General features: G+C 42.0%; 1 protein-coding gene and 1 long non-coding RNA gene across 3 annotated transcripts in view; one reads left to right on the plus strand and one right to left on the minus strand.

Moving 5' to 3' along the window:
- Nucleotides 1-9,618: 9,618 nt before the first annotated feature.
- On the minus strand, nucleotides 9,619-14,890 carry LOC143265158 (uncharacterized). Its single transcript, XR_013039355.1, has 2 exons — nucleotides 14,461-14,890; nucleotides 9,619-10,287 (listed from the first exon to the last, which is right to left on the minus strand). It is a non-coding gene; the product is annotated as an uncharacterized LOC143265158 (long non-coding RNA).
- A 46-nt stretch (nucleotides 14,891-14,936) lies between these two features.
- Nucleotides 14,937-25,202, plus strand: part of Unc-115a (actin binding LIM protein Uncoordinated 115a) — a 41,094-nt gene continuing 30,828 nt past the window's right edge. The window contains exon 1 of one of the 2 annotated variants that reach the window (XM_012286288.2): nucleotides 14,937-15,119. In XM_012286288.2, coding sequence (XP_012141678.1) covers nucleotides 15,116-15,119 — 4 coding nt within the window. In that variant the 5' untranslated portion in view covers nucleotides 14,937-15,115. Of the gene's footprint in view, nucleotides 15,120-24,722; nucleotides 25,095-25,202 lie in introns of those variants that run through there. The other variant, XM_012286284.2, reaches the window with a different exon arrangement.

The following is a 25,202-nucleotide window of genomic DNA, read 5'->3' on the forward strand; positions in this document are numbered from 1 at the left end:
GAAACGAGTAGCGACTACCGTCTGTCAGATTTATAAATGAATCCCTTTTGCAACGTTCTTCTTGCTCTTGTTCGTTGGCCCGCGTTCCAATTAAGACATCATTTTGGCTGCGGAGTAATTCAGCGCGAAAGCGGACGTCAATAACCGGTATAAAGACAGCAACAATTGCGTGGCTCGAGCCGCACGCGTAAAAAGGCGTTCGAGGCGAAACGAGCGGGAAAAAGGATGAGAAAGAAGAGAATTAGTTCGGCGGTACAGTCACCTCGAGTCTCACCTACGGGACGACCGTTTACGACCGTAACGGTGTAGGCCACGAAACGGAGAATTAGCGAGAGGGACCACCGTGATTCGCCAAAAATTTGAATAGCCGAAGTAGCGCGATCGGACCGTGAAATCGATTAGTCGTATCGGGCTACGCAAGATCTCTGTCACGTCCGAGACAAAGCGCGAGTTAACCCTTTTATTAACCGTTTCCACGCTGACATTGTGCCATCGCTCATTTTTATTCTGCGCCGGAGTATTTCTAATCGATTTGATACTTTGTGTTGTGCATCGGATCCGAGTCATTGCCTGAGAACGATAGACTCATAGGTTTTTGTTGTTAAGTTATTTAATCTTCAAATTTCTTTGAACGTGGAATAGTAACAAATGTCCATAATCTCGATGGAATTTCCCCCAATTTCCCCGAGGTAGACTCGCTTGCAGCGGTAATGGCATTAACGATCGATCCGCTGTACAGTTCTGATTAACGCCGGAAGGGAACTAGCCGAACCTGTCAGCCTGGATCGAACGACGAGACGATTAAACGTGAAATTAAAAGGATCAAAACGACCCAATTGCAACGTTCCATCGCACAATCCGGGCCCCCCACGTGAAGGACGCGTTCGACGAGTACATCTTCTTCTTTGTCGAAGCAATAAAACACGAGAATGACGGAGAATTACCGGGTGACTTAACGCGCGAGTCGTTCGTCCAATATCACCGGTCTATCGGAGCAGCAGGTTTTACAGAGGAGCAGCAAAGATGGGATAGGAAGTTCCTCGTTCATCAGCAAGGTTTGTCGGATGATCAATTGGATATTGCCGGTCTTTGTTGGTCAGTACGGTCTTTCTCCGTCCTTCCTTCTCGGCCCATTAACCCTAAGACGCGGGGATCGGATAATTAGCGAAGCATTCGCCTGATTCTTGCCTCCTTCTCCCAGTGTGGCTCTTCTTCGTCTTCCTCTCTCACGAGCAAAAGGCTGGAGAGTCCTTAATAATTGTAACTGGACACGGAGCCTCGGCAGCCTCACCTACAGCGCAACCCTCTCTCTTTCTCTTCCTTTATAACCGTTCTACCTACCTTTCTTTCTCGCCCATTCTCCTAGATCTATCTTTTTATCTGTTCCTCTCTTGCTCGCTGACTGTCTTCTTGGGCGCGCTGCCCACTTTACAATACACTTTGTCCATCTGCCTTTTAAGGAGTGAAAAAATGAAAAAAGGGGGCGTGGCCATGGGAGATCAAAGGGTGCCGCCGCTTGGTACCTCCGACGAACGATGGACAGAGAGGGAGAGCCGCGGGGGAGCGAGACAAGACCAGACGAGACATACAACCACGGTGGTATGCACGCCACACGCTACGCGTTACCAAACCGCACACCGTGCACACGGATGGGATCAGCATCGATACGTACTCGCCAATTCCACTCAATTTCAATACCAAACTTTTCATTCAAACCCTTTCCATCGCTAAATCACTTCTCAATAAAATGACAACGTTAGCTAATATTGTGACGATCTAAAACGCGACATCATGTGGCGATAGCTGGCTACTAGGTTACAAGGTTTTAATATGATACCATAGTTAAAAATATAAAACAGTGTAGTGTATCGAGATACGATGTATTGAATTACAACTCGTAGAATTTCAACGTGTCAACTCCGACGAATAAAAGTTTCAACGCGAGGAAGTTAAAATGCACCGAAATTTCAACGCGTGTCAATTTTAACGCGCCAAGGTTTCGATGCATCGAAATTCCAATGCGCTGGAATTCTAACGCATGTCAATTCCAACGCATGGAATTTTCAGTGCACGTCAATTCCCACGCGTCCAAGTTTCAACGCACCGAAACTCCAACGCGCTGGAATTCTAACGCACCGAAACTCCAACGCGCTGGAATTCTAACGCACCGAAACACCAATGCGCTGGAATTCTAACGCACCGAAACTCCAACGCGCTGGAATTCTAAGGCAAAGAAACTCTAACGCGCTGGGATTCTAACGCACGTCAATTCCAACGCGCTGAAATTCTAACGCACGTCAATTCCCACGCGTCCAAGTTTCAACGCACCGAAACTCCAACGCGCTGGAATTCTAACGCACCGAAACACCAATGCGCTGGAATTCTAACGCACCGAAACTCCAACGCGCTGGAATTCTAAGGCAAAGAAACTCTAACGCGCTGGGATTCTAACGCACGTCAATTCCAACGCGCTGAAATTCTAACGCACGTCAATTCCCACGCGTCCAAGTTTCAACGCACCGAAACTCCAACGCGCTGGAATTCTAACGCACCGAAACTCCAACGCGCTGGAATTCTAACGCACCGAAACTCCAATGCGCTGGAATTCTAACGCACCGAAACTCCAACGCGCTGGAATTCTAACGCACTGAAACTCTAACGCGCTGGGATTCTAACGCACGTCAATTCCAACGCGCTGGAATTCTAACGCACGTCAATTCCCACGCGTCAAAGTTTCAATGCACCGAAACTCCAACGCGCTGGAATTCTAACGCACCGAAACTCCAACGCGCTGGAATTCTAACGCACCGAAACTCCAACGCGCTGGAATTCTAACGCACTGAAACTCTAACGCGCTGGGATTCTGACGTACGTCAATTCCAACGCGCTGGAATTCTAACGCACGTCAATTCCAACGTACGGCATTTTCAACGCACGTCAATTCCAACGCATGGAATTTTCAACGCACGTCAATTCCAACGTACCAAATTTTCAACGCACGTCAATTCCAACGCACGGAATTTTCAACGCACGTCAATTCCAACGCATGAAATTTTCGACGCACCAAAATTCTAACGAACATCAATTTGAGCGCACGTCAATTCCAACGAGTAGAATTTTCAACGCACCGGAACGTAACGTTCAAATGCAACACGTGGCAATATAACGGATGGGGATACAATCCCCGTCGCTACATCCTCTCGTTGACGTCTTCTTTTCTTTTCCGACTGTCCATTGCCCGCACAATGCCATGCGCCTTGTTCTCACGAAATCACGCATTTTAAAAACGAAGTCGCAGAATCTGTTCTTGTTTTCTCTTCCACTTTCTCCTACTTTTTTTCGGTTGGCTCGCATGGAAGCATGCTCGAGCGGACTACTTTTTGGAATTTCGTTTATGCGACCCTGCCGATTCTACTCGGACAACATGTTCCCTCGTCATCGTGTTCTTGTTTTGGCCGACATTCACCGCTGGCTATCGACTCTTCTTGTTTCGTCCTTATTGTTGTCGCGCGAGTACTCTGCTCGCATGGCCGACGGTAATCTTCCGAACTCGTTAAGAAACGGTTCGCCTTTGTGTCAAATACGTTTTTATATCCGCGATACTGGGAGGACGCAGAAGAGAACGCCAAAGCGTCGTTATTCGCCTTATCGTTGCACGGTCTTTATCTTGGTTGTGTAACGATGCCGAAGAACTTCACGTTCTTCACGGTAAGGGAATCGATACGGTTGTAAGTACGAGGTGCTTCGAGTCCATCGAAGTTTATGTCGTTGTTAGTGTCCGTCGATATTTAGTGACGGTGTGTCGCTATAACGTATTTACGAATGCTATCGGTTTTGTAGGATAGCTTAACGTCTCGAACGATAAAACTTTTATTGTTTAACTCGTTCTGCATTCCTCCTTACTCCATTTTGCCGAAGTCACGGTGTCCACAAATTGAGTGGTCTTTACCCTTCGAGGAACGAGTTAACAAAGTTTCTTTCTTGTCGGATAAATATTTCGGTATTATGTAAGAAATTAAGAGAGCCGAATTATCCGAAAACGATAAATTGGCGGCTACATCTGCCCGTTTCCGGTTGTCGCGAAGGAGAAGCAGAGAATCAGAGTTGGCACCGGTGGTCCAATGATACGTTAATGAATTCTCGGTTGCCGTTTGCCCGCTATTTATTCGGAGCATCAAATACACCGAGTCCCGGGTAATTGGTTAATAAAACGCCGGAAGGCAGCTCTCTTTCCGGCGTGATTAATTGCACCCTCGAGCGAAACTGCTCTTATTTTGAAACTTGGACACCCGACCCACCTACCCAACCCCGACCTCGTCGTTACAATTAGTCCCTCTTTATCGTGTTGCGTCACTCGCCGAGTTCCGGCCGGAGATACCACGCTCAGAAAACGCTTATCCCTTAATAACACCGCCTGGGGAAATTTTCGTAAAAAAGTAGCGTCGCCAGCGGCTACTAAACTCGCTTCGATTCCTCGCCGACGAATCGTAATTGACCGACAAATTGTTACGCGCTCTCGCAAATCAACCGATCTGGAATCTAACTTTCCGTTATTTACAACTCGGAAGAACGTTAATCATCCGTTATAATGAGCCGCGAATGCTAAACCGTTCCCAGGATTTTAATTAATCCTAACTCGTAAATCTGTTTATATTTGAAAACCGCTATGGCGTACAGATACTTGCTCGAAAACGGGATTGAAAATGCATGCTAGCTCGTGCAATTAGCATATTAAACGCGGCAGTGAAAACGGATGTATGTGGTACGGCACACTATAATTGTAGTTATCCAGAGTAACTTCGTTCCATTTTTCAACCTAAACTTTCCACTTGTTATGCTGCCGAGTTAATGGGATATTAATTCTATGTAATTACAATTTTATTGATCATATTGGCTCGGTGCGGTCTAATTAGGCGCGGCTTCGCGATGTTTGATATAATGGTAATAGAATACGTGTGCAACGATATAATACGTAGGTAGACACGTAGGTACAACGCGTAGGCGATATAATACGTACATATTACGTATAAGTGATACAACGCGAAGCAAGTACCACGTAGGTAGTACAACCCCTAGATATTACAACGTATAAGATACATAAGTCACATAAGATACATAATATTATAATATGCGTACATAATACGTATAAGTGATACAACGCGGAGCAAGTACCACGTAGGTAGTACAACCCCTAGATATTATAACGTATAAGATACATAAGTCACATGAGATACATAATATTATAATATGCGTACATAATACGTATAAGTGATACAACGCGGAGCAAGTACCACGTAGATAGTACAACCCCTAGATATTATAACGTATAAAATACATAAGTCACATGAGATACATAATATTATAATATGCGTACATAATACGCATAAGTGATACAACGCGGAGCAAGTACCACGTAGATAGTACAACCCCTAGATATTATAACGTATACGATACATAAGTCACATAAGATAATATTCTAACATATTGTAACTACTTATGGTACAACATATGCATAATACAACGCGTCAATACACTGTGTAACATACTTGTGTACACCGTGTAATACAGCAACTATAATGCATGAAACATAGGTGGTGCAACACGAATTATAACAGCATGAAAATACACTACGTAATTAATACAATATAAATAGTTACACAACATAGTCGGCAACATGTGATACAACATGTTGCACCAAAGAGATTCCGAACACTGAATGTTCGAGATACCTTCGGATTAACGTCAACTTCATCTCTGATATGCGTACGACACCGTTCCGCGTCGCTCACGATTAACATTATAGATACTAATATTACTACACACCAGGTGGACAGTAATCTTGACAGAAGCTACGCGTATTTACGTGTCACGTTTGTAAAAGTTCCGAATTAATCTTGTATCACGAGAATCTTGTCGATTCGATGAAATGACTGGTTTCTTTCCGGCACGATCGAACAAAATCGAAGGACATTATGTCTGATAAATGACTCGCTGCGTATCGAACTGCAACGCGATTACATTTATAATTATTTATCTCGAAAGTTGATCAAAGGAAAATTCGAATAAATCTCGGTGAGCAATAATTCAGCCGGTGAATCGCAAGGACGAAAACGAGTTCGAACCGATGTCGTTCGACCGCAGCGGCGAAGGGACGCGAACCAAATCCTCGAAATCGATTCTTCACACCGCGAATGGATCGCGTATTCCTCGCGAGCGATCTCGAGACGAGACGAAGAAAAAATCTCGTTCCATCCGCGAAGAGGGAAGACGGTGGGCGTCGCGGACGATGAAGAGAGAGGGCTGCGACGGGGATGAAGGTTGTAAGCGTTCAAATTGCAAAATTGCGCCACCATTGTGCGGTGATCGCACGGTCCGAACTGTCTCGAAGCTTTTCGACGTTTATGACGCGGTTTGATTTACGATTTATTTATGCCACGAGACTCGTCTTTGCGATAATAATAATAATAATGCCAACGTAGACCGAAAGAACGAGAGGATAGGTGGCTGCCACTGTTACGGACAAACGACAGCCATTTTAAGAGGCCCTTAACTCTTTAGTGTTCTCGAGGAACAATCTCCATAGAAAATTCGATTCCGAGGAGCTCGTAGAATGGGAACCTGGACCAGGAAGCGGGGGCGTGTCCTCTCTGAATGCATAAAAGTTGCACTAAGTAGAGTTTTAACAATGTGTTTAAAACCCTTCGTTATGCGGCTACCCTGTCACGACCGCGGCCATGAAACGTTTCCACTTCCTCCGCGTCTCCTTAATGACGGACTTCTTTTCGTCCTTGCGCCATTTTTATTTGTTCCAGTAAAAAATCTTCCCACCCTCCGTTTTGTCGTTCGAGGTTTAATTTCGTTGCTACTCCGTGTCATTTTTATTTATCACTCAAGGCAACTCTAACCGATCGTTACGTATCATTATCGCCAAGTATTTTATGCGACTGCAGTTTTTTTTACCGTCACGATTATCGGCGAACTTGCAATAAATTCGGGCGAAAATAAATACGAAGATAAAGAAAAAAGAGGCGAATACGCGAGCAAAAGGTGAATTGCCAAGGATAAGATATATTTCCAAGAAAAATTTATTCGAACAACGTTGAACGATGATACAGAGTTGCAGCTCTTGAGCTTTCGAGATGCAACGCGCTCGATCTTTTTTACCGCACAATAAACATGCGCATATGGATGAACGAGAAAAATAATGGGCGCCATTAAAGCCGCGCCACGGACAACTCAACAAACTATAAAGCGAACTGCCGTTTGTATACGATTATTGCCGTTGCTCAGGTGTCACTACCGTTTGCGCGCCGCCAGCTAATGTCCCATTCCCGTATACATAAATGAACGGCGATCTTGCTCGCAAAATATGCGTGTGTTGTTCTCGCTTTTCTCGAAACCGTGCAACCGCGATGCAACGGGTAAGCAATTGCAAATGAACGCGTTTCGAAACTTTCGATCGACCGCAAGAAATTTACTCGAGAAGATTGCGATCGATGACGAATGCGCATAAGTTAAAAAATATCGAGTGAAACGTTCCATTGAGATTGGTAAAAGGGAAATTGTATATTCAGTATCTTGGCTAACATGCTCGTTGGGAGTTTGTATTTTAAAGGAGAAACATGGACACGTATTCTGCGACTCTGGATTTCTGTATTCCTAGATCCAGGAATTAAACTCTGATATCCATAAATTTTCATACACTTATGTCAGCGTCCTTTAAAAAATTTTTATCATTGTCAATGAATACATGTATATTCTTCACAAGTGAAATAAATAATAAGATGCAACCTTATACAAAAGTGCTCAGATTCGTTCGTATAACATTAAAGCGTAGGTTCCTTCTTCAGCAGTTTCATTCATGAAATTCATTCACAGTCATTCGTTACTTATTTATGCATCATTTATGCATCAAATTCGTTTGTAAACTTTCACGCATCTAATCATTCAACCATATTCGTAGATGTCTAGTTATTACAGAAAGCTATTGGGTTAGGATATGATGCAACAAGTTAGTAGCGATGGCGACGTTCGGTGGCAGAAAATTTGGTGTTAGCCCACCCTCCATTAATTATCCGAGCGCAACGTTAGGAATTGAAAACGGCTAGAAATACAAGGGTTCGAAGAAGCTATTGATCCATCGAAGAAAATAAGGGACGTATCCGTTTCTTTGCCGAAACACCTGACAGACGCAGGTGATCACTCACTAATAAAAAGCCGAAAAAAGGAACGAAAACGTAACCGCAAAGAGCTGGATGTTTCGAGACAACGCCGTCGAACTTCGCACGAGAACGTCTATCCTTTCGTCGAAACGAATGCGAAGCTCACGGACAAAAAGGGTCGATTTCGGCAGAGACGACGCTAATGGACGGAAATCGTAAGAAGGTCCAGATTAAATTCGTAACGTCAGTCGATAAAATCCGACTACTAATTACCGGTTACTTCCAGTTGAAATCTTTTAAATCTCTTTCCAGTTGGCGGGCATTCGCGAGCGACCCTATTTTTACAATCCGCAAGGAAAGCGTCATTTATCAACGTTCCACGCTCCAAAGTTAACCCGAAGCGGAGAACGTGCAGCGACCAATTAAACTCGTTCAGTAACTCGCGTCTCGATTCGAGTCTCGTTACCAAACAAATCCTTCTTTGCTCGATGTCTGGGGTAGATAGTACACGCGTTAGCGAGGAACGTTTTACATAAAACGACCGATGCTCTTTGTTCGAACTGATGGGCAGATCTAGTTCGCTGTGGACATCGGTGTGAACTTAGAGATTTAGGAATTTGTGTCAGTTATGCAACACAGGATTAAATCATAAGGTTCTTCGATCACAGATACCCAAAACCATTTGCTAATACTAATTTAAAATTTGTACATAAAATAAAAATATAAAAATTGCAGAAACTAGGCTTAGCAACGAAAGTTTTTAGTATAAGTACATTCCAACGTAATACCAAAGGACATTTTGTAAGGGTTCCCATAATTTTCGAGCAATTACTCGCTTTCCGACGAACTTATTGGATACAAAATAGGCCGGTCACAGCGTCTTGTTCGCTAGGAACGAACGTGGCGCGTTTTCTGAAGGAGCTACGCTTCGGTGCGTTGCTTAACAATACGTTAAATACGTACTCGTAGGCGGTCATTTTTGTCCATATCAGACCGCCTCGTTTCTCCTCGCCATCTTTATTACATTTCGCAGAATATACCCGTCTGCCTCTTTGTATATACACCGTGGTTGCACGATATACCCTGAACTCCCTCGTTCGGACGAATCGATCCATTTAAATTACCCTCCAAGAACGTCCCATTGTGACGATACGTGCGTGGCAAAAGGTTGGTGTAAAAGCGGACATTGTTTTCTTTTATTCATGGAACCCGAGAACTTCGCTTTTGTACTTTTCTGGGTTGTTTAAATGTAAACGCTGCCAATGCATAAATGTTTCTGAACACGTTACGCTGAAATTGACGGCCTCACGGCAAAAGGGTGCACCTTCATTTTTTACAATTCTTCTTCATCTACGTCCTTTTAGCGTAATTGAATTACGAGGGAATAGTTTATTACAATTTTTTGGATGTGAACACTTCAACTGTATGTAGTCTTGATAAATAAGAAGGTTAAAAATTTAATAAATTGGTGTCTATTTATTGTACAAAAATATATATCTTAGAATTAGCGTTTCTTTTTAACCAATTAAGAATTAAGAAGAAAGTTTAGTTAAAACCACAGTAACAATTCTATGCAAACACCCTTTTATAATTTCCTCGGACAAGAGTCGTACAAAATGGCGCTGACCGCATGTCCCCAACTTTAACATTCATTACCGAAAAAAGGTAGGGTATTATTAAAAAGGAAATGGAGTGACTTTAATGGAGCAAGTACGAAATTTCAGCGTGTAAGCAAGGATTCTTTGAAACGAGAAGAACGTGAGATAGTTGGCGCCGTGTCAAGCGGTTATTATTAATACGCGAGGCGTTGCTTGCCAAAAGACGGGCACTCGAATATTTTCCCTCGTGACGAAGGAAAACCGAAGGAGCCGAGGGGGTACGAGGCCAGGATACTATCAGAGCACCTGTCGTCTCTAAATCTTGCTACTTAAGACCGCTAAGTGTCACGGTCATTTCTCACCCTTTCGTCTTCGGCATTGCACTTAATTGGCTAGCGCGTGCTTGCGTGTTTCCACTTCTGATGTAGCACGCGTGTCTACTTTGAATTAGTCTCGGCTTGAACAGCCGTGTATTTTGATAATCCTCGATACCAGGTCCAATTGAATGTAACTCGAACCATTCACCGCTAAAATTAGTTAAATAGGAAGGAAATTGGATAAATGAGTCGTATTTTTAATCTTCGTTTTTTGGGAACCTCGTTACACGTGTTATCTTCATTTACAAGTGGAGACCTTACTTAAATAAATTATTATAAGCAATACTTAGCAAAAAATTAAAGGGAATGCATATTGAAATGTACATAAAATATACATAAGTTTTTAGATATTAATTATTTAGTGCTGTGATTAATATTGCAGTCTTTGCATTGAATTGATACTTTGAATTTTTAAACTCCCAATAACTCATTGACTTATGACCTGAATCTAAATTGCTGTCTTAATTCAGTGCTTCACATCTTGATCGTCCAAATATATTCCAACGAAAATCTTAATATCACCAAGTGCCATAATCAATGATCGTTCCAAATCCCACAAATCAAACCCACATTGAATCGTCGCCAAAAGTCTAACGACAAAATATCAAGCAACAAGCTCCTCCAAAGGAATCTTGAAGCGAACATACACCTCTGAACAAAACTATCCAGAGTAATCATCGCAGCTATTCTCGCAGCTGTCTTTTCGATATCGAGGACTAGTAATAATCTCGATGATTCTCGGGACACAAAGAGCATCGTTCCAAGGACGGTTCGACGTTCATCGAGCTGGAGAACTACTTTAAAGTAATAATCCCGGTTATTCCCGGAGATGGGGGATACGATCGGCTGGCGAGGACAACTGGCCAGTTCCAAGATGGAGGGAACACGACGCGCAAAGCGAACGTCCAAATGTACATAATTTAATAACGAACGTAGTTTATGAGGCGGCACGGGAGTCAAGCAACGGCAGTTACAACCGAGATTTAACAGCTACGAAATGCTGCTGGTAGCCTCGCTCTTGTGTATACAGGGTGGCGGTTGTCATTGCTATTCGGTTAAGTTGTGGATGAAGAATTTGGATGATGGAATCATGTTGTGACACATTAATATTTCAGCATCTTCATTGGTATAAAATTTTACAGATAGTACTTTTTCCGTAACAGACTCGATGTTCATGAAGCACAAGACTTTGTCATAATTCTTGTTATAATTGTCACAATTCTCCAGATGAGCAGATCAGATCTTTCAAATTTGTCAACTTCGTACTTATAAAAAGAGGAACTATTTTATCTAATAATTTTTTGCGACTTTGTCATAATTCTCCATAGATGAACAGATCAGATCAAAGTTCAACTTCGTACTTATAAAAAGAGGAACTATTTTACCTAACAATTTTTTGCGACCTTGTCATAATTTTTCATAGATGAACAGATCAGATCAAAATTCAACTTCGTACTTATAAAAAGAGGAACTATTTTACCTAACAATTTTTTGCGACTGTCATAATTTTCCATAGATGAACAGATCAGATCAAAATTCAACTTCGTACTTATAAAAAGAGAAACTATTTTATCTAATAATTTTTTGCGACTTTGTCATAATTTTCCATAGATGAACAGATCAGATCAAAATTCAACTTTGTACTTATAAAAAGAGGAACTATTTTACCTAACAATTTTTTGCGACTTTGTCATAATTCTCCATAGATGAACAGATCAGATCAAAATTCAACTTCGTACTTATAAAAAGAGGAACTATTTTACCTAACAATTTTTTGCGACTTTGTCATAATTTTCCATAGTTGAACAGATCAGATCAAAATTCAACTTCGTACTTCTAAAAAGAGAAACTATTTAAATATTCTCCCAAATAATTTCTTTTTCAAGTAAAGAGCGAAATAGCAATTACAACCTGTGTAAATTGCCTCACCCTGTACGTACGTTCCACCTATCTTCGTCTGTATGGTTCGCGGTTCGTCTGTTGGTTGCACGGTCCATGGAGAGAAACGTTTCTCGGCGTTAGCCGGTCGGCTTAATGTTGTTTTAATTAAGTAGGCGGTTAGCCGAAAAGAACTCTGTACTTTTAGTTCTCTACTGGTCGGTCGCTCGTCTCTCTTTCTCTTTCTCTATTTCGAGAGGTGCGGCAGAAGCTAGTCCGCATATGTTCCTCGTATGTTCAGACGTGATGGACGATTTCGCTTGACTAATCGCCGTCTTTTTAACCGTCCTCCCTTTCGTCCCTTCAGTCTCAACTCCTCTTCGTCCTCTTTGCGGTTTCTGCATCGTCGACGAGGAAACGGAGGAAGTCACGATCTCATCGTATTATCTGGCCGAAATGTGAGCGCTAACGAACGTGTTCATCGTTCTTGGGTTCATGGAAACTTATTGTCTCAAATATGCGATAGAACGTGATGTTTCAATGAAACGGAAGATGATAGGTAAGTGCGGACAGCTTGCGATGTTGCTTGTTGAAATACAAGACATGAAAATATAACGCATGAAAATATAAGGCATGAAAATACGACGCGTGAAAAAATAATACGTAGAAGTTCAAACACGTGAAAGTACAACGCATGACCCGTGAAAATAAAGCACGTAGTAATATAACCGAGGAAGTACAATGCGTGAAAGTACGATGCATGGAAATACGACCCGTGAAAGCATAACTCTTGGAAGTATGACCCGTGGAAAAACAGCATGTAGAAGTAGAATGCGTGGAAGTACAACGCGTGAAATTACGGCGCATGGAAATACGACGCGAGGAAGTAGAACGCGAGAAAATGTGGAGCATGGAAGTACGACGCGTGGAAGTAGAAATAAAAATTGCTATCTAATTTTGCGGTTCGTTAAGGTGGCTCGTTATAAAAAAACAGATGAAATGATGCGTAGCAAATGTTTGCATATCTTGGCTATCCTCGAATAAAGTCTTCGAACAAACTAACGAAGTGGACTGAAAAGCGGTAAATTCGAATCAGCGGCCATTGAATCAAGAATGTATTTAAGCGCAAGGAATTCATATGTAACGAAGAATAGATTCTCATTGCATTTGTACACTGAATTATATCACTGATTCTCTTCCTCGTTCGTATGCTGGGAATACGTAATCATCAGAAATTGCAAATTAGCGAATAATGAAGCGAGAAATTACTCTGTTGTGTGTATGTCCATGCCTGACACATTTAATTTACTTATTATGCGCAGAAGCTTCCGCGCATGTAATTCGAAGAAGGAATTTCATCGGTTTAATTTATTTACAAGTTAAATTAGTGTGAAGCACCATACTTTTATGTGGTCTCTTTAATGTGTACGTTGTTAATAAAAATATTGTGATTATTAAGCTGGCGTAGAAATTAAAGAGAAAGTTATGTTAATGCAAAGGTTAAGTGAATAGGTTGGAAATACTGAGCGAGCCTTGTTTCAGTGTATTGTTTAGTATTATTTCTGAGTTTTGAAAAAGTACAATCAGCGTCATCTAGTCGTCGATATTGAAATCTATGTAATCATAAATTTTTATTATCGTTGGTAAGGGAAATATATAAAAATGGTTAAAAATTACTTTGCTCACAGATGTTTTCTGTTTTACAAAGGAAGCTTATTTGCATAATTTGACTTTAATTTAAGCTAAGAGAATCAAGTGCATCAATTGCACTGTAAACGATACGCATGGCGCCATCTAGCGGCAACGCGCGAGAACTAACGAAACTACAGTTTCAAAACTGTGTAGTTCACCCTGTTCGCCGGAGAGATGGCGCCACTTGTTCCATTTTTTAAAAATCCAATTAATATCGATTTTATTTATTAATATGCCATATATTTATTATATATTCATTAATATTGATGTTATACTGCCTACAATGTATTCTGTGGGTCCAAAAATGTGTTCAGAACAATTCGACAACTCTACTGTATCGCGTCGATCATATAGGGAATGACATCAAAATGGCGGAAGTTTTCTTTCCCGCAAAAAAATTTGTCTACTACCTTCCCACTAACCGCTAGATGATGCCAGCGGTTCCGTATTTAAATCATGTCGCGATACTAATGCAAAATTGTAATTACCAATCCTCGATATCTAATTATTCTACACATACTACATTATAATACCTTCTTTATAATTTCACGTATGAACGTACAGATAATGCCATGCATAAACATCGGTCGATTAAATTCGCTTGACATTCAACTAGTTTGACATAATCGTATTACAGTTGCAAGAATGCAAATAATACTCGTAGCACTTATGAATTATTTATCTCTCATTGTACGTAATAACCAATTTACAACATCCTTAAGTAACGTGGTGTAGATTAAGAATTCGACTTACCGTTTCGTAGAGGATCACCGTTTGATTTTAACCGCGCCAGATTTTGTTGGTATTCCTTAAATTTCTGTCTTATTTCTGCACTTTTTAGCGGCACTTAAAAGAAAAAGTCATTTCATTATTCACTAAATTATTAATTTATTAATTCGCGCACGTTAAAAACAATATTCCCACTTCTCACGCACGACCGAATATACAAGAATGTTACTTCTGTTTCCCTCCTTTGCGCATCGCGCATGCGCAGAGTTTCCAACGCTGCGACTGGTTCGATTCAAAAACTTAATAAACTATTAAAAAGGGTTTCTTGTATTGTTGAATATAAGGAATCTATGAATCTGTATAGGATATGTTAAGAAATACAATGATAAAACGACTGTATATTTGTTATTTATAAATCGAAAACTGGGGAGCCCCCTGTCAGTAGATACGACAGTGCAAGAGCGAACGCGCATGCGCATTGCCGCGCTCGGTCGCCACTACAATGTCGGACGTCGAGCGTTCGGTGGTAAGAACGTCTCTTGCGTTTATCGCGATTTCTTAAGTGAAATCCCGTGACCGGGTTGTTTATATTCGTGGCCAGTGGTGTAATATGATCGTGTAACTCATCGTCCGCGACGAACCGCCATCAGGAGCATCGGAACTCGTGTCAGCCGTAAAGATGGGTGAGTAAAAGGCGGAAACCAAGTGGTGAATGCCGGCTAGCTTTTCTCTCTCTCCGCGACTTCGCTAGTCGGCGGCGAGCGTGTGTGTGCGTTGGCTCCGTTGTGCTTGCAGTTGCCAAAGACTTTCATAGCATGTGTTAGTGGGGTACGCCCCTGTATATCGCGCAATTTCCGTCCGATTTTCACGGTCTTTTCCTCGTGACGAGCACGCCGAATGTTTTTCGAATGGATCGTACGACTAAACTCACTCAGTGGGGCTATAAATAGGTGGATCCATCGGTTTGACGTTTCCTAGGGTGAGCCCAACACACGTACACTACCTCTGCCGACTGTTTTTCCTGTTCATTTTGTTTTCGCGCTATTTAAGCGTGACCTGCATTCTCGAGCGAAGCTGTCGCTCGCATTCGATCTTCTCCCTACGGCTGCCACCTTTGCAGCTCCAAACCTTCCGTCCTTTTTTCCCGTCGTACCTTTTGTCGCGAGTTTCATTGATTTAACAGAGCGGTGCATCGTGCACTGTCCTCGGTGCTCAACGTGTCATAACTGTTGCGTAATCTCGCGTGTTTAGAATACAAATGTTAATTCTCCGAGGTGTGCGTAGGCGTTGAAAATTGGAGAAACGTACAAATTCCTAGAGTAACAATATAGAATTTCTATCTTCTTTCAACACGGCGCAGTCTCACTATATGGCCAGTTGAGGGAATCCCCTCTGACCACTGCGCATGCGCGTTCATTGCAGCGCACGGAGATCTATGGAGATCGTTGCAATTTTAAACTTTAATTCCGTTTCGTTTCAAAGCGAAAATCATTCTCTACACGGTATATACCCATTTCCCGCTTGCTTCTGTAGTACAGATAGTGAAACTAGTATGAAATATCGACGCGAAAGTTTCGATTCCAACGTGCGTGCACCAGCGATTCCAGGATGGTATCTGAGGACGCCACGCTCGTAAATTTGCTCCCGCAATTATGCGTTCTACCCACGCAACCGTACCTTGCCGCGATGTGCGTGCGCTTCTATACGCTCAGACGACTGCAACGCGTTTCACGAGCGCTGCACCGAAGCTCACGTTGGTTCGCTCGTTTTCTACTCTCTGTTTAATTCACACACAAATTCCATTGTAACTGTCGCGTGTCGGCTAGTCCAACGGGACATCGTTTATCTTTTCGTCAAACACGATCCACTATCAATCTCGTAACGAGCTGCGGACAAATCCGACATGCTGTTTCAGACCCGGCGCCATATGTTGTCCCTTGCTTTAAATATTGACGCTTGTCAAGTATAATCACTGTATTACCGATAACGTTCCATAAGTATCGATATCATTAAGGTATTGATACAACTAACGACGAAAATACTTATCGTTAGATTTATCTTCTTTTTAATTTATGACTTCATAATATTCGAGGTTTAGACTGAAGTTTAATTTATTAATATTGAAATTAATTTTTAAATTTATTAAGGTTAAGATGCATCTTTGAGATTTAAATTATCAATGTCATAAGACATCGATGAGTATCAGATGCATCTTCGATGTTTAAATAAAAATGATCAATGTCATATAAGATATCAGTGAACATCAGGAACAGTAGCCACATTGTACGTTATATCGACTAATTTTCGCGAAACGTGAAGGTTGAACAGTTCGCGGAAGCACAGTCTGTTATTAGAGTAATTGAAGAGCGGACGTTTAATAAATAATATAGAAGAATCGACGAATGGTATTGATTTTTCTTTTCTTCTCTGCGTCCCTTGTATATTGACATACATTTGGTACAAGGGTCTCACCCCTCAAAGCGACGTCGTTAACTCCGTTGCCGGCTTTCAGTGAAACTGCAAGCGGTGCAGATCGATACCACCCCCTCGTATTCGATTCACGCTGCGCTAGTAACCGGAAGGGACAATCCCGTCGAGTGAAATGCATCGAAATTACCGTAGCCGTACCCTTTTGTGACGTGCTCGCTAACTGGAAGTCTGCTACGTGGACCTTTGTACCACGGGACTTATCGTTAGCGTACATCATTATTCTTAGGGAGAATCTTTTTGCACATTTACAGACGAGTTATATCGGAAGTAGAAGTTGAACAAACAACTTGTTTAACGACGTGAAAGCGCTATTAATTTTAACAAGGTTCGATTCTCATATAACTCACGAATCAATTAAAGATAAAATACAAACCTTCCAGGATTCTCATCGCGAGATTGAACTGTTTGTTCGAAACAATCGATTGTGTCGAGAGAAAGTTTCGTGGAGTCCAAAGGTATTGAACGTAGCAGTAAAAAGGGATCTTAAAGAGAATCTCTGTCTTCTCCGGACAAAGGGCACCTCGCCCAAATCCGTTGTCCTTTCTCTCGAATGTCTTGCGAATCGATATTTCACCTACCTACTGTATTCGGGTTACTGGTAGGTGGAGGTCCTTCGAGGAAGTCTCCACACTGTAACGTAACTCCGCGCTTACATAACCTGTGAAATGCGACCAAATATTGTTCATTATCCATAAGTATATACGGTTACGAATATTCAGTTTTGCCCCGTTTTCCTGCGGTCTTGTAAAGGATACAAAAAATCATCCATAAAGAATAGACACCTTACCTCATATTTTAGTTGCACGCTTTAACCCCTTGCACTGTGACTTATTTGTCAGGTGCGTCAGTCCGAACTAATTCCAGCTATAATATTAAAGCAGACAAAAAAATTTGAAGACACCTTACCTCATATTTTAGTTGCACGCTTTAACCCCTTGCACTGTGACTTATTTGTCAGGTGCGTCAGTCCGAAGTGACTAATTCCAGCTACAATAACAAAACTTGAAATATTATGTCAATATGTTATTATGCAATCGTTGACTATGCAAATCATAATTGGACTTGAACTCCGAATTGAAGCGTATTAAAAATTCGAGTAAAATTGATCACGGCCGAAGTACGAGTGCGTCAGACTCGTCAAAATAGTGCAAAGGGTTAACGCACTGAAATAGATAATGAAAGCACTATCTATGTAAGTGGAACACGTGGAAACATTACATATGAAAGTACACGTATTACATATGAAAGTACACATAACACAGCGTGTACATAGAAGTAGCACGTACAGATATCTTGCGAGGAAGTAAAAGGCGTGAAAGAACAGTGCGTTGAATTATCGCGCGTGGAAATATAGCGCGTGCAACTGCACCGCGAAGTATAAACTGTTGAAATACCATGCGTGAAATTGCAACGCGTAGAGTTACTACGTGTGGAGATACAGAATCGCGCGTGGAAATACCACGTGTAGAACTGAAATAGAGTGGAAATGTGCAAGGAAGTTTTAGCGCGTGAAAATGCCATGCGTAGAACTGCGCGCCGAAATACCACGCGTTGAATTACCGCATGTAGAAATACCACGCGTGCCGAAATATCACGCGTGAAAGTACAAAACGCCGAAATACCTCGCGTTGAATTACCATACGTAGAAATAACATGCGTAGAAGTGGAACGTAAGGTAATACCATGCGTGGAAGTATCACTCGTGAAGTTATACCGCGTCGAATTACCGCGCGGGGAGTTGCTGTGCGCGAAATTAAAACGCGTGGAAATACCACGCGTGTCGAAATATCACGCGTGAAAGTACAAAGCGCCGAAATACCTCGCGTTGAATTACCATACGTAGAAATACCATACGTGGAAGTAGCACGTAAGGTAATACCATGCGTGGAAGTACGACTCGTGAAGTTATACCGCGTCGAATTACCGCGCGGGGAGTTGCTGTGCGCGAAATTAAAACGCGTGGAAATACCACGCGTTGAATTACCGCATGTAGAAATACCACGCGTGAAAGTACAAAGTACCGAAATACCTCGCGTTGAATTATCATGCGTAGAAGTAGAACGTAAGGTAATACCTTGCGTGGAAGTACGACTCGTGAAGTTATACCGCGCGGGGAAGTACAGCGCGGGGAGTTGCTGTGCGCGAAATTAAAACGCGTGGAAATGCCACGCGTAGAACTGACGACACAACGGATATCGGTAGCTCGACCAGATGATTTGCAACGCGGCAGAGCGATGGTATGATATAAACACGGTTTCTCGCGGTTGAAAAGAAGAGCAGAAGCTCATCGTCGTTTCAGACACGATACTCTTAAATAAAAAGGAGCGCGTGGAGAGATTCGTTGGAGCGTGATCGATCAGCACGCGATCAGGAATGCGTGACGGCCGATATCCGTGCATCGAATCAGAGAAACGCGAAACGAGAGGGAAAAATAAGACGAGATAGTCACGGATGCGCGTCGAGTGTCAATACCTGCGTGACTGAATCACGTACAAGCTTTTTAAGAACAGTTTCTTGCGTTATCGAAAAACCGCGATTCTAATGACCATTAGGTCCCTACTACCTCGGAGGCAATTACTCGATAGCTTATCTCTCGTTACCGATTGCGAAAATAAAAAAGACGGTGCTTCGTAACGGTTTCAGCCTCGAGAGCATGATTCGTAACATCTAGGTGAGTTGGACACGCGAACCGAAAGATTGCATAAGACGTCAATCCGTTTAACTCGAAGGTGTCCGGTGACCACAATCCTTCCTGTGCTCTCGTTTTGTCGCGTTCGACTTGTTCCGCTGATAAGATAAGTAACGCGAAGGAAACCCTGCGGGACTTTCTTTCTGTTTTAATTTCGTATTTACCGCTGCGCTTTTAACAGGCGATCAACGGTAAATCCCGCGGAACGGTTCAATCTCTTTCTCACGGAAATTACCATTTTTCTATGGAATTATTCTTAGAAAGCTAGTTCTTCGCTGTTTCGATACATCAAAAGATGACTCTTGACAATTCAGAGGGTGAAACAGTTATTCGCGAATATCTCGGTACTCGTTCGTTCCACGATGAAAATGCTTACCATCAATTTTGTAGCTCAGGAAATTCTCTACAGAAATGGTCTTATGAGTTTTTTTGTAGGTACAAGCATTTTCACGTATGGAGTTTCCTTTCATAAAGATCGGCTGCTTGAATGAAAAATGCTTGCTTCGAGTTCAGAAAATGAATAAAAAACGACATGTAGAATATTAACCAGAATTAAGTAGTTATACCCATAAAATACTTAGTTGAACGTGCTTTTGAAATTCGCGGCATTCGAGTCACGTGGGGTTCCTCAGTGCGCAGCTCATTTAAACGAAGGAATGCGTTTCTCAAAAAGAATTTTAATCGCGAATACGAATTATATAAAAATTCATACGGATAGAATTTCCTCCGGCGATTGCTTTCCTTGGTGCACAATTCCCCGCTTTTCGAATGCTGTTGCGTAAATAATGTCTTTGATTCCAAGGTATTTATTAACAAGATCTAATACGTGCCTGTAACGCATACCAGCATTATTTGAAAGAAGATAAGGCCTGGCCGGTGTAGAATTCCCTCTCGATGTACGTATGTCTTGTAACATAATAACACACTGCAGTGTAATTGATGTCAAAGATAATAAATCGTGTTCGTCGGGCAGCAATAATCTCGTTATCGACGAAAGGGATTTCATCGCAGTGAAACGGAGTCGAAACGTCGAGAAAGTGGTTTTAACTTTCCAGCTCCAGAATTTGCATCGTTGTTCTTCAGTGCCACGACAAGGAAAATCGTTGACTGTAGGAGGGGAAGAGTAAACAGCAATTTATGCTGCTACTTGGGTGTTCGTTTGTTAGTCCTCGACCTAACAACCACACGTTCGTCGTCTTGACTCGGCGAAATTCAGTTGTTCTTATACGTGACCGGATTCTGTAAACAGTACCAAGAAACGTGAATGAGAATTGCATAGAAACATTACCCTATATACCTCATGTTGATTTATGCTTCGATAAAAACTTATTAAGATTCGAGGAGCTTCGTCTTTTTAGATAAAGAATGGAGGGAGGAAGCTTTTTTGTTATTAATTTTACTACGGTAGACTTTTGTTGTATTATCATAGACGAGATCAATTTGGTCTTCTTACTATTGTCTGATGTGTAGAAAAACAATGTATGAAGATACTACGTTTTGAAGTACAATGCATGGAACGACGTGTGAAAGTACGAGCGAAGCACGGTATGTGAAAATACCATGAAGCACGTGTGAAGATTCTACACGTGGAAAGAACATGACTGTGGATAAGAATGTGATGCGTGAAAAAATCACACGTGGTAGTATGACGCGTGAAAATAACATGTATGAAGGTATAACCTAGGAAGTTACCACGCATGGAAATACAGCACATGAACATATCAGGTATAAAAGTAAAGTATGTGAGAATACCACGCGTGGAAGTATGATGCATGCAAATATCAAGTGTGGAAATACAGCACGTGGAGGTATGACACATGAAAATATCAAGCGTCGAAATACAGCTTGTGGAGTTATGATAAATGAAAATACAGCGCGTGGAAGTACGACACGTGAGAATATCAAACGTGGAAATACAGCGCGTGGAAGTATGACACATGAAAATATCAAGCGTCGAAATACAGCTTGTGGAGTTATGATAAATGAAAATACAGCGCGTGGAAGTACGACACATGAGAATATCAAACGTGGAAATACAACGCGTGGAAGTACAATATATGAAAGTATCAATACAGCGTGTGAAAGTACAATACATGAAAATATCAAGCGTGGAAATGCAGAGCGTGGAATTATAATACGTGAGAATATCAAGCGTGGAAGTGCAACGCGTGGAATTATGATACGTGAAAATATCAAGCGTGGAAGTATATCGCGTGGAATTATGATGCGTGAGAATATCAAGCGTGGAAGTACAACGCGTGGAATTATGATGCGTGAGAATATCAAGCGTGGAAGTACAACGCGTGGAATTATGATGCGTGAGAATATCAAGCGTGGAAGTACAACGCGTGGAATTATGATACGTGAGAATATCAAGCGTGGAAGTACAACGCGTGGAGTTATGATGCGTGAGAATATCAAGCGTGGAAGTACAACGCGTGGAATTATGATACGTGAGAATATGAAGCGTGGAAACACAACGCGTGGAATTATGATGCGTGAGAATATCAAGCGTGGAAGTACAACGCGTGGAATTATGATACGTGAGAATATCAATCGTGGAAATACAACGCGTGGAATTATGATACGTGAAAATGTCAAGCATGGAAGTACAACGCGTGGAATTCTGAAAGCGTTAACCTCTGAAAACCTTCATGTTTTACAATTGTAAAGACATACCGCTATCATATCCCCGCACTGGTTGCAATATAACTAGAGTCTACTGTACGTAACGAACCCGAGTACTTTCTCCGAATAAATTGAAAGAGTAACAATAAATTTCCGCAGTGGATTTTAATTAGCTTCATTACCGTAGCATCCATTCAGAGAAGTCCCTGATTGCACTGAAACAGCGTATTGTTTTATTCCGATTAACAAAATCACATACACCCATGCGTTTTATCTTCATCAGTTAAACAAGATAATTAAGTATGCCGTTTTCAACGGATCAACCTCGGCGTATAACATCTGTTGCGGTCATTAACTGTGTTTCTTCTCTAAACGACATAATTACTTTATCTTACAAACAGTTACCGCGAGTTATTTCAAGAGAAACAACCTGAAAGGTATCTCGTGCAACTAAATATACTTGATTGAAACCAGCTTGTGTTCCATTAATAGGTTTTCCATTACACGCATGTAATCTGTTTCTAATCAAACGCTCCGTTTCATCTCGCGGAGTCCTTTCATTTTATTCATCAAAGAACCCCTTTTTCTTTTCGATCGGATTTCGTTTACTGTCGTTATTATTAGTGGTCTATATCGTAACCTTCTGCACTTTTCGACGACATTTCAAAGCTTTAATACGAGTAATTGAAGTTGAATCATTTTAAAATTCAACACTGCACAATTGTAAGTAATTAATTAGCAGAATTATCGTAACGAATCCCGATATTTTTATCAAACTCCAAGGCTGCCACAATCGCTAGAATTAATTAGCTAAACAGTCACGACGGTCTTGCTTTTTATTAAATTTCAACATTGCAGCACGCTCTACAGAACTAATTAATTAGGGAGCTGCCACGTAGTACTACTTTTTATCAAATTTCAACACTTTGTACTTGGTAGAACTAATTAATTAAGTCGAACTTTTTGCCAACTTTTCAATGCACTTGGTAAATCTAATTAATTAGATAAGTAGTCACGATCCTCGTACTTTCCATTAAATTTTAACGCTTTAGTGCAAAATGGAACTGGTTAATTAGAGAAGTCGAAGCGTTTGCCTCGCCCTTTCTATCGTTGCAATCTACACGACCATGTTTCGAATCTTAACATTTCTTCATTAAATCCGAGGACTTTCAACGTTGAACACCGTGCACGTACAGTCATGAACAAATCTACATTCTCTTTTGAACATGGTGACCAAGGAAGGACACTCGTTTTGGGGATTCTTTAGGATTTTTACATTTTGGGTGAGTGATGTGTACAGATATTTGGAGTGTATAGACATTTGGAGTGTACAGATATTTTGAGTATGTAGATATTTGGAGTACACAGATATTTGGAGCATGAGGGGTTTAGAGACTTCTGGATTTGGGAATGTAGGTATCTGAGGGTTTAGAAATTGGAGGACCTCGCATTTGGAGAGGTAGTGGATTTCAAGACCTAGAATTTGGAGACATAGTGGATTTGGGGACGTGGAGTTTGAGAATATAGGGATTTGGAGGTTTAGGGACTTGGGAGCATAGGTATTTGGGGAGCTTGGGATTTGGGGATGTATGGATGTGGAAATGTGGGAATTTGGGGAGCCTATGAGCCACTCTAGGGATCTGGGGAGCTTGGAATTTGGGGTGCTTGGGATTTGGGGAGCTTGGGATTTGGGAGGCTTGGGATTTGAGGGTGCTTGGGATTTGGGAAGCTTGGGATTTGGGAAGGTTGGGATTTGGGGATGCTTGGGATTTGGGAAGCTTGGAATTTGGGGAACTTGGGATTTGGGGAACTTGGGATTTGAGGGTGCTTGGGATTTGAGGGTGCTTGGGATTTGGGAAGGTTGGGATTTGGGGGTGCTTGGGATTTGGGGAACTTGGGATTTGGGAAGATTGGAATTTGGAAAACTTGGGATTTGGGGGTGCTTGGGATTTGGGGAGCTTGGGATTTGGGGGTGCTTGGGATTTGGGAAGCTTGGGATTTGGGAAGATTGGAATTTGGGAAGCTTGGAATTTGGAAAGCTTGGGATTTGGGAAGCTTGGGATTTGGAAAGCTTGGGATTTGGGGAGCTTGGGATTTGGGGGTGCTTGGAATTTGGGAAGCTTGGGATTTGGGGTGCTTGGGATTTGGAAAGCTTGGAATTTGGAAAGCTTGGGATTTGGAAAGCTTGGGGTTTGAGAAGCTTGGAATCTGGGGAGCAAAAAACTATCTGGGGATTTGGGGATCTATGGATGTGGAAGTGTAGGAATTTGGGAGCCTATGAGCCAGGGTGACCAGAACCGAAGCATACAGCTCGAAAAATTGCAAATCTGAAAAATTTGAAAACTTGCACCAAGCACCCAAATTTGAAAATCCTGCATCAAACTCTCTGAAGGAAGTAGCCGCAATCGCAGACGGCCGTGAAAAGCAAATATCGGTAGAACGGTGGCTTGACGCACAAAACTCGACGCAGGAATCGCAGCGGCTCTCGGGACGGTCAGTCTGCGATCGGCGTCCGTGCAGTCAGTATCGTGTCCGTCGAAGTTCGATCACCGTGATCAACCGTCGCTCCAGTGCAGTGGTATTCGCATAAATTCGAGTGACTGTGGAAATTATTTTTCGGAAGGTGCCGTTTATCGAGCAGACAGATTAGCACCGCGATATACGTTTTCATTATCTTATCACGGGACCCGAGAGGAGAGAAGGTGTAGTAGACCGCTTTGCGGCGAGCGTTACGCAATCGTCTCGCGACCAACAGGAATAATGAAGTCGAAGACGAGCGAGAGTTTTATAGCGAGTGAAAGTAACGGGGTCAAGAAGGACCAGGAGCACAAGCAAAAGCAACTGAAGCGAGGTAAGGGTGTTTTCGTGTAACGAACTGTACTCGGCTAACAATGCACCGTCGACATGATTCGGCAGAAAATGGGGACAGTCGAAATAACAGCACTCGAGGCTCATTATT

The sequence above is a fragment of the Megachile rotundata genome, chromosome 9, assembly GCF_050947335.1.
Source record: "Megachile rotundata isolate GNS110a chromosome 9, iyMegRotu1, whole genome shotgun sequence".
In the NCBI taxonomy this organism is placed as follows: Eukaryota; Metazoa; Arthropoda; class Insecta; order Hymenoptera; family Megachilidae; genus Megachile; species Megachile rotundata.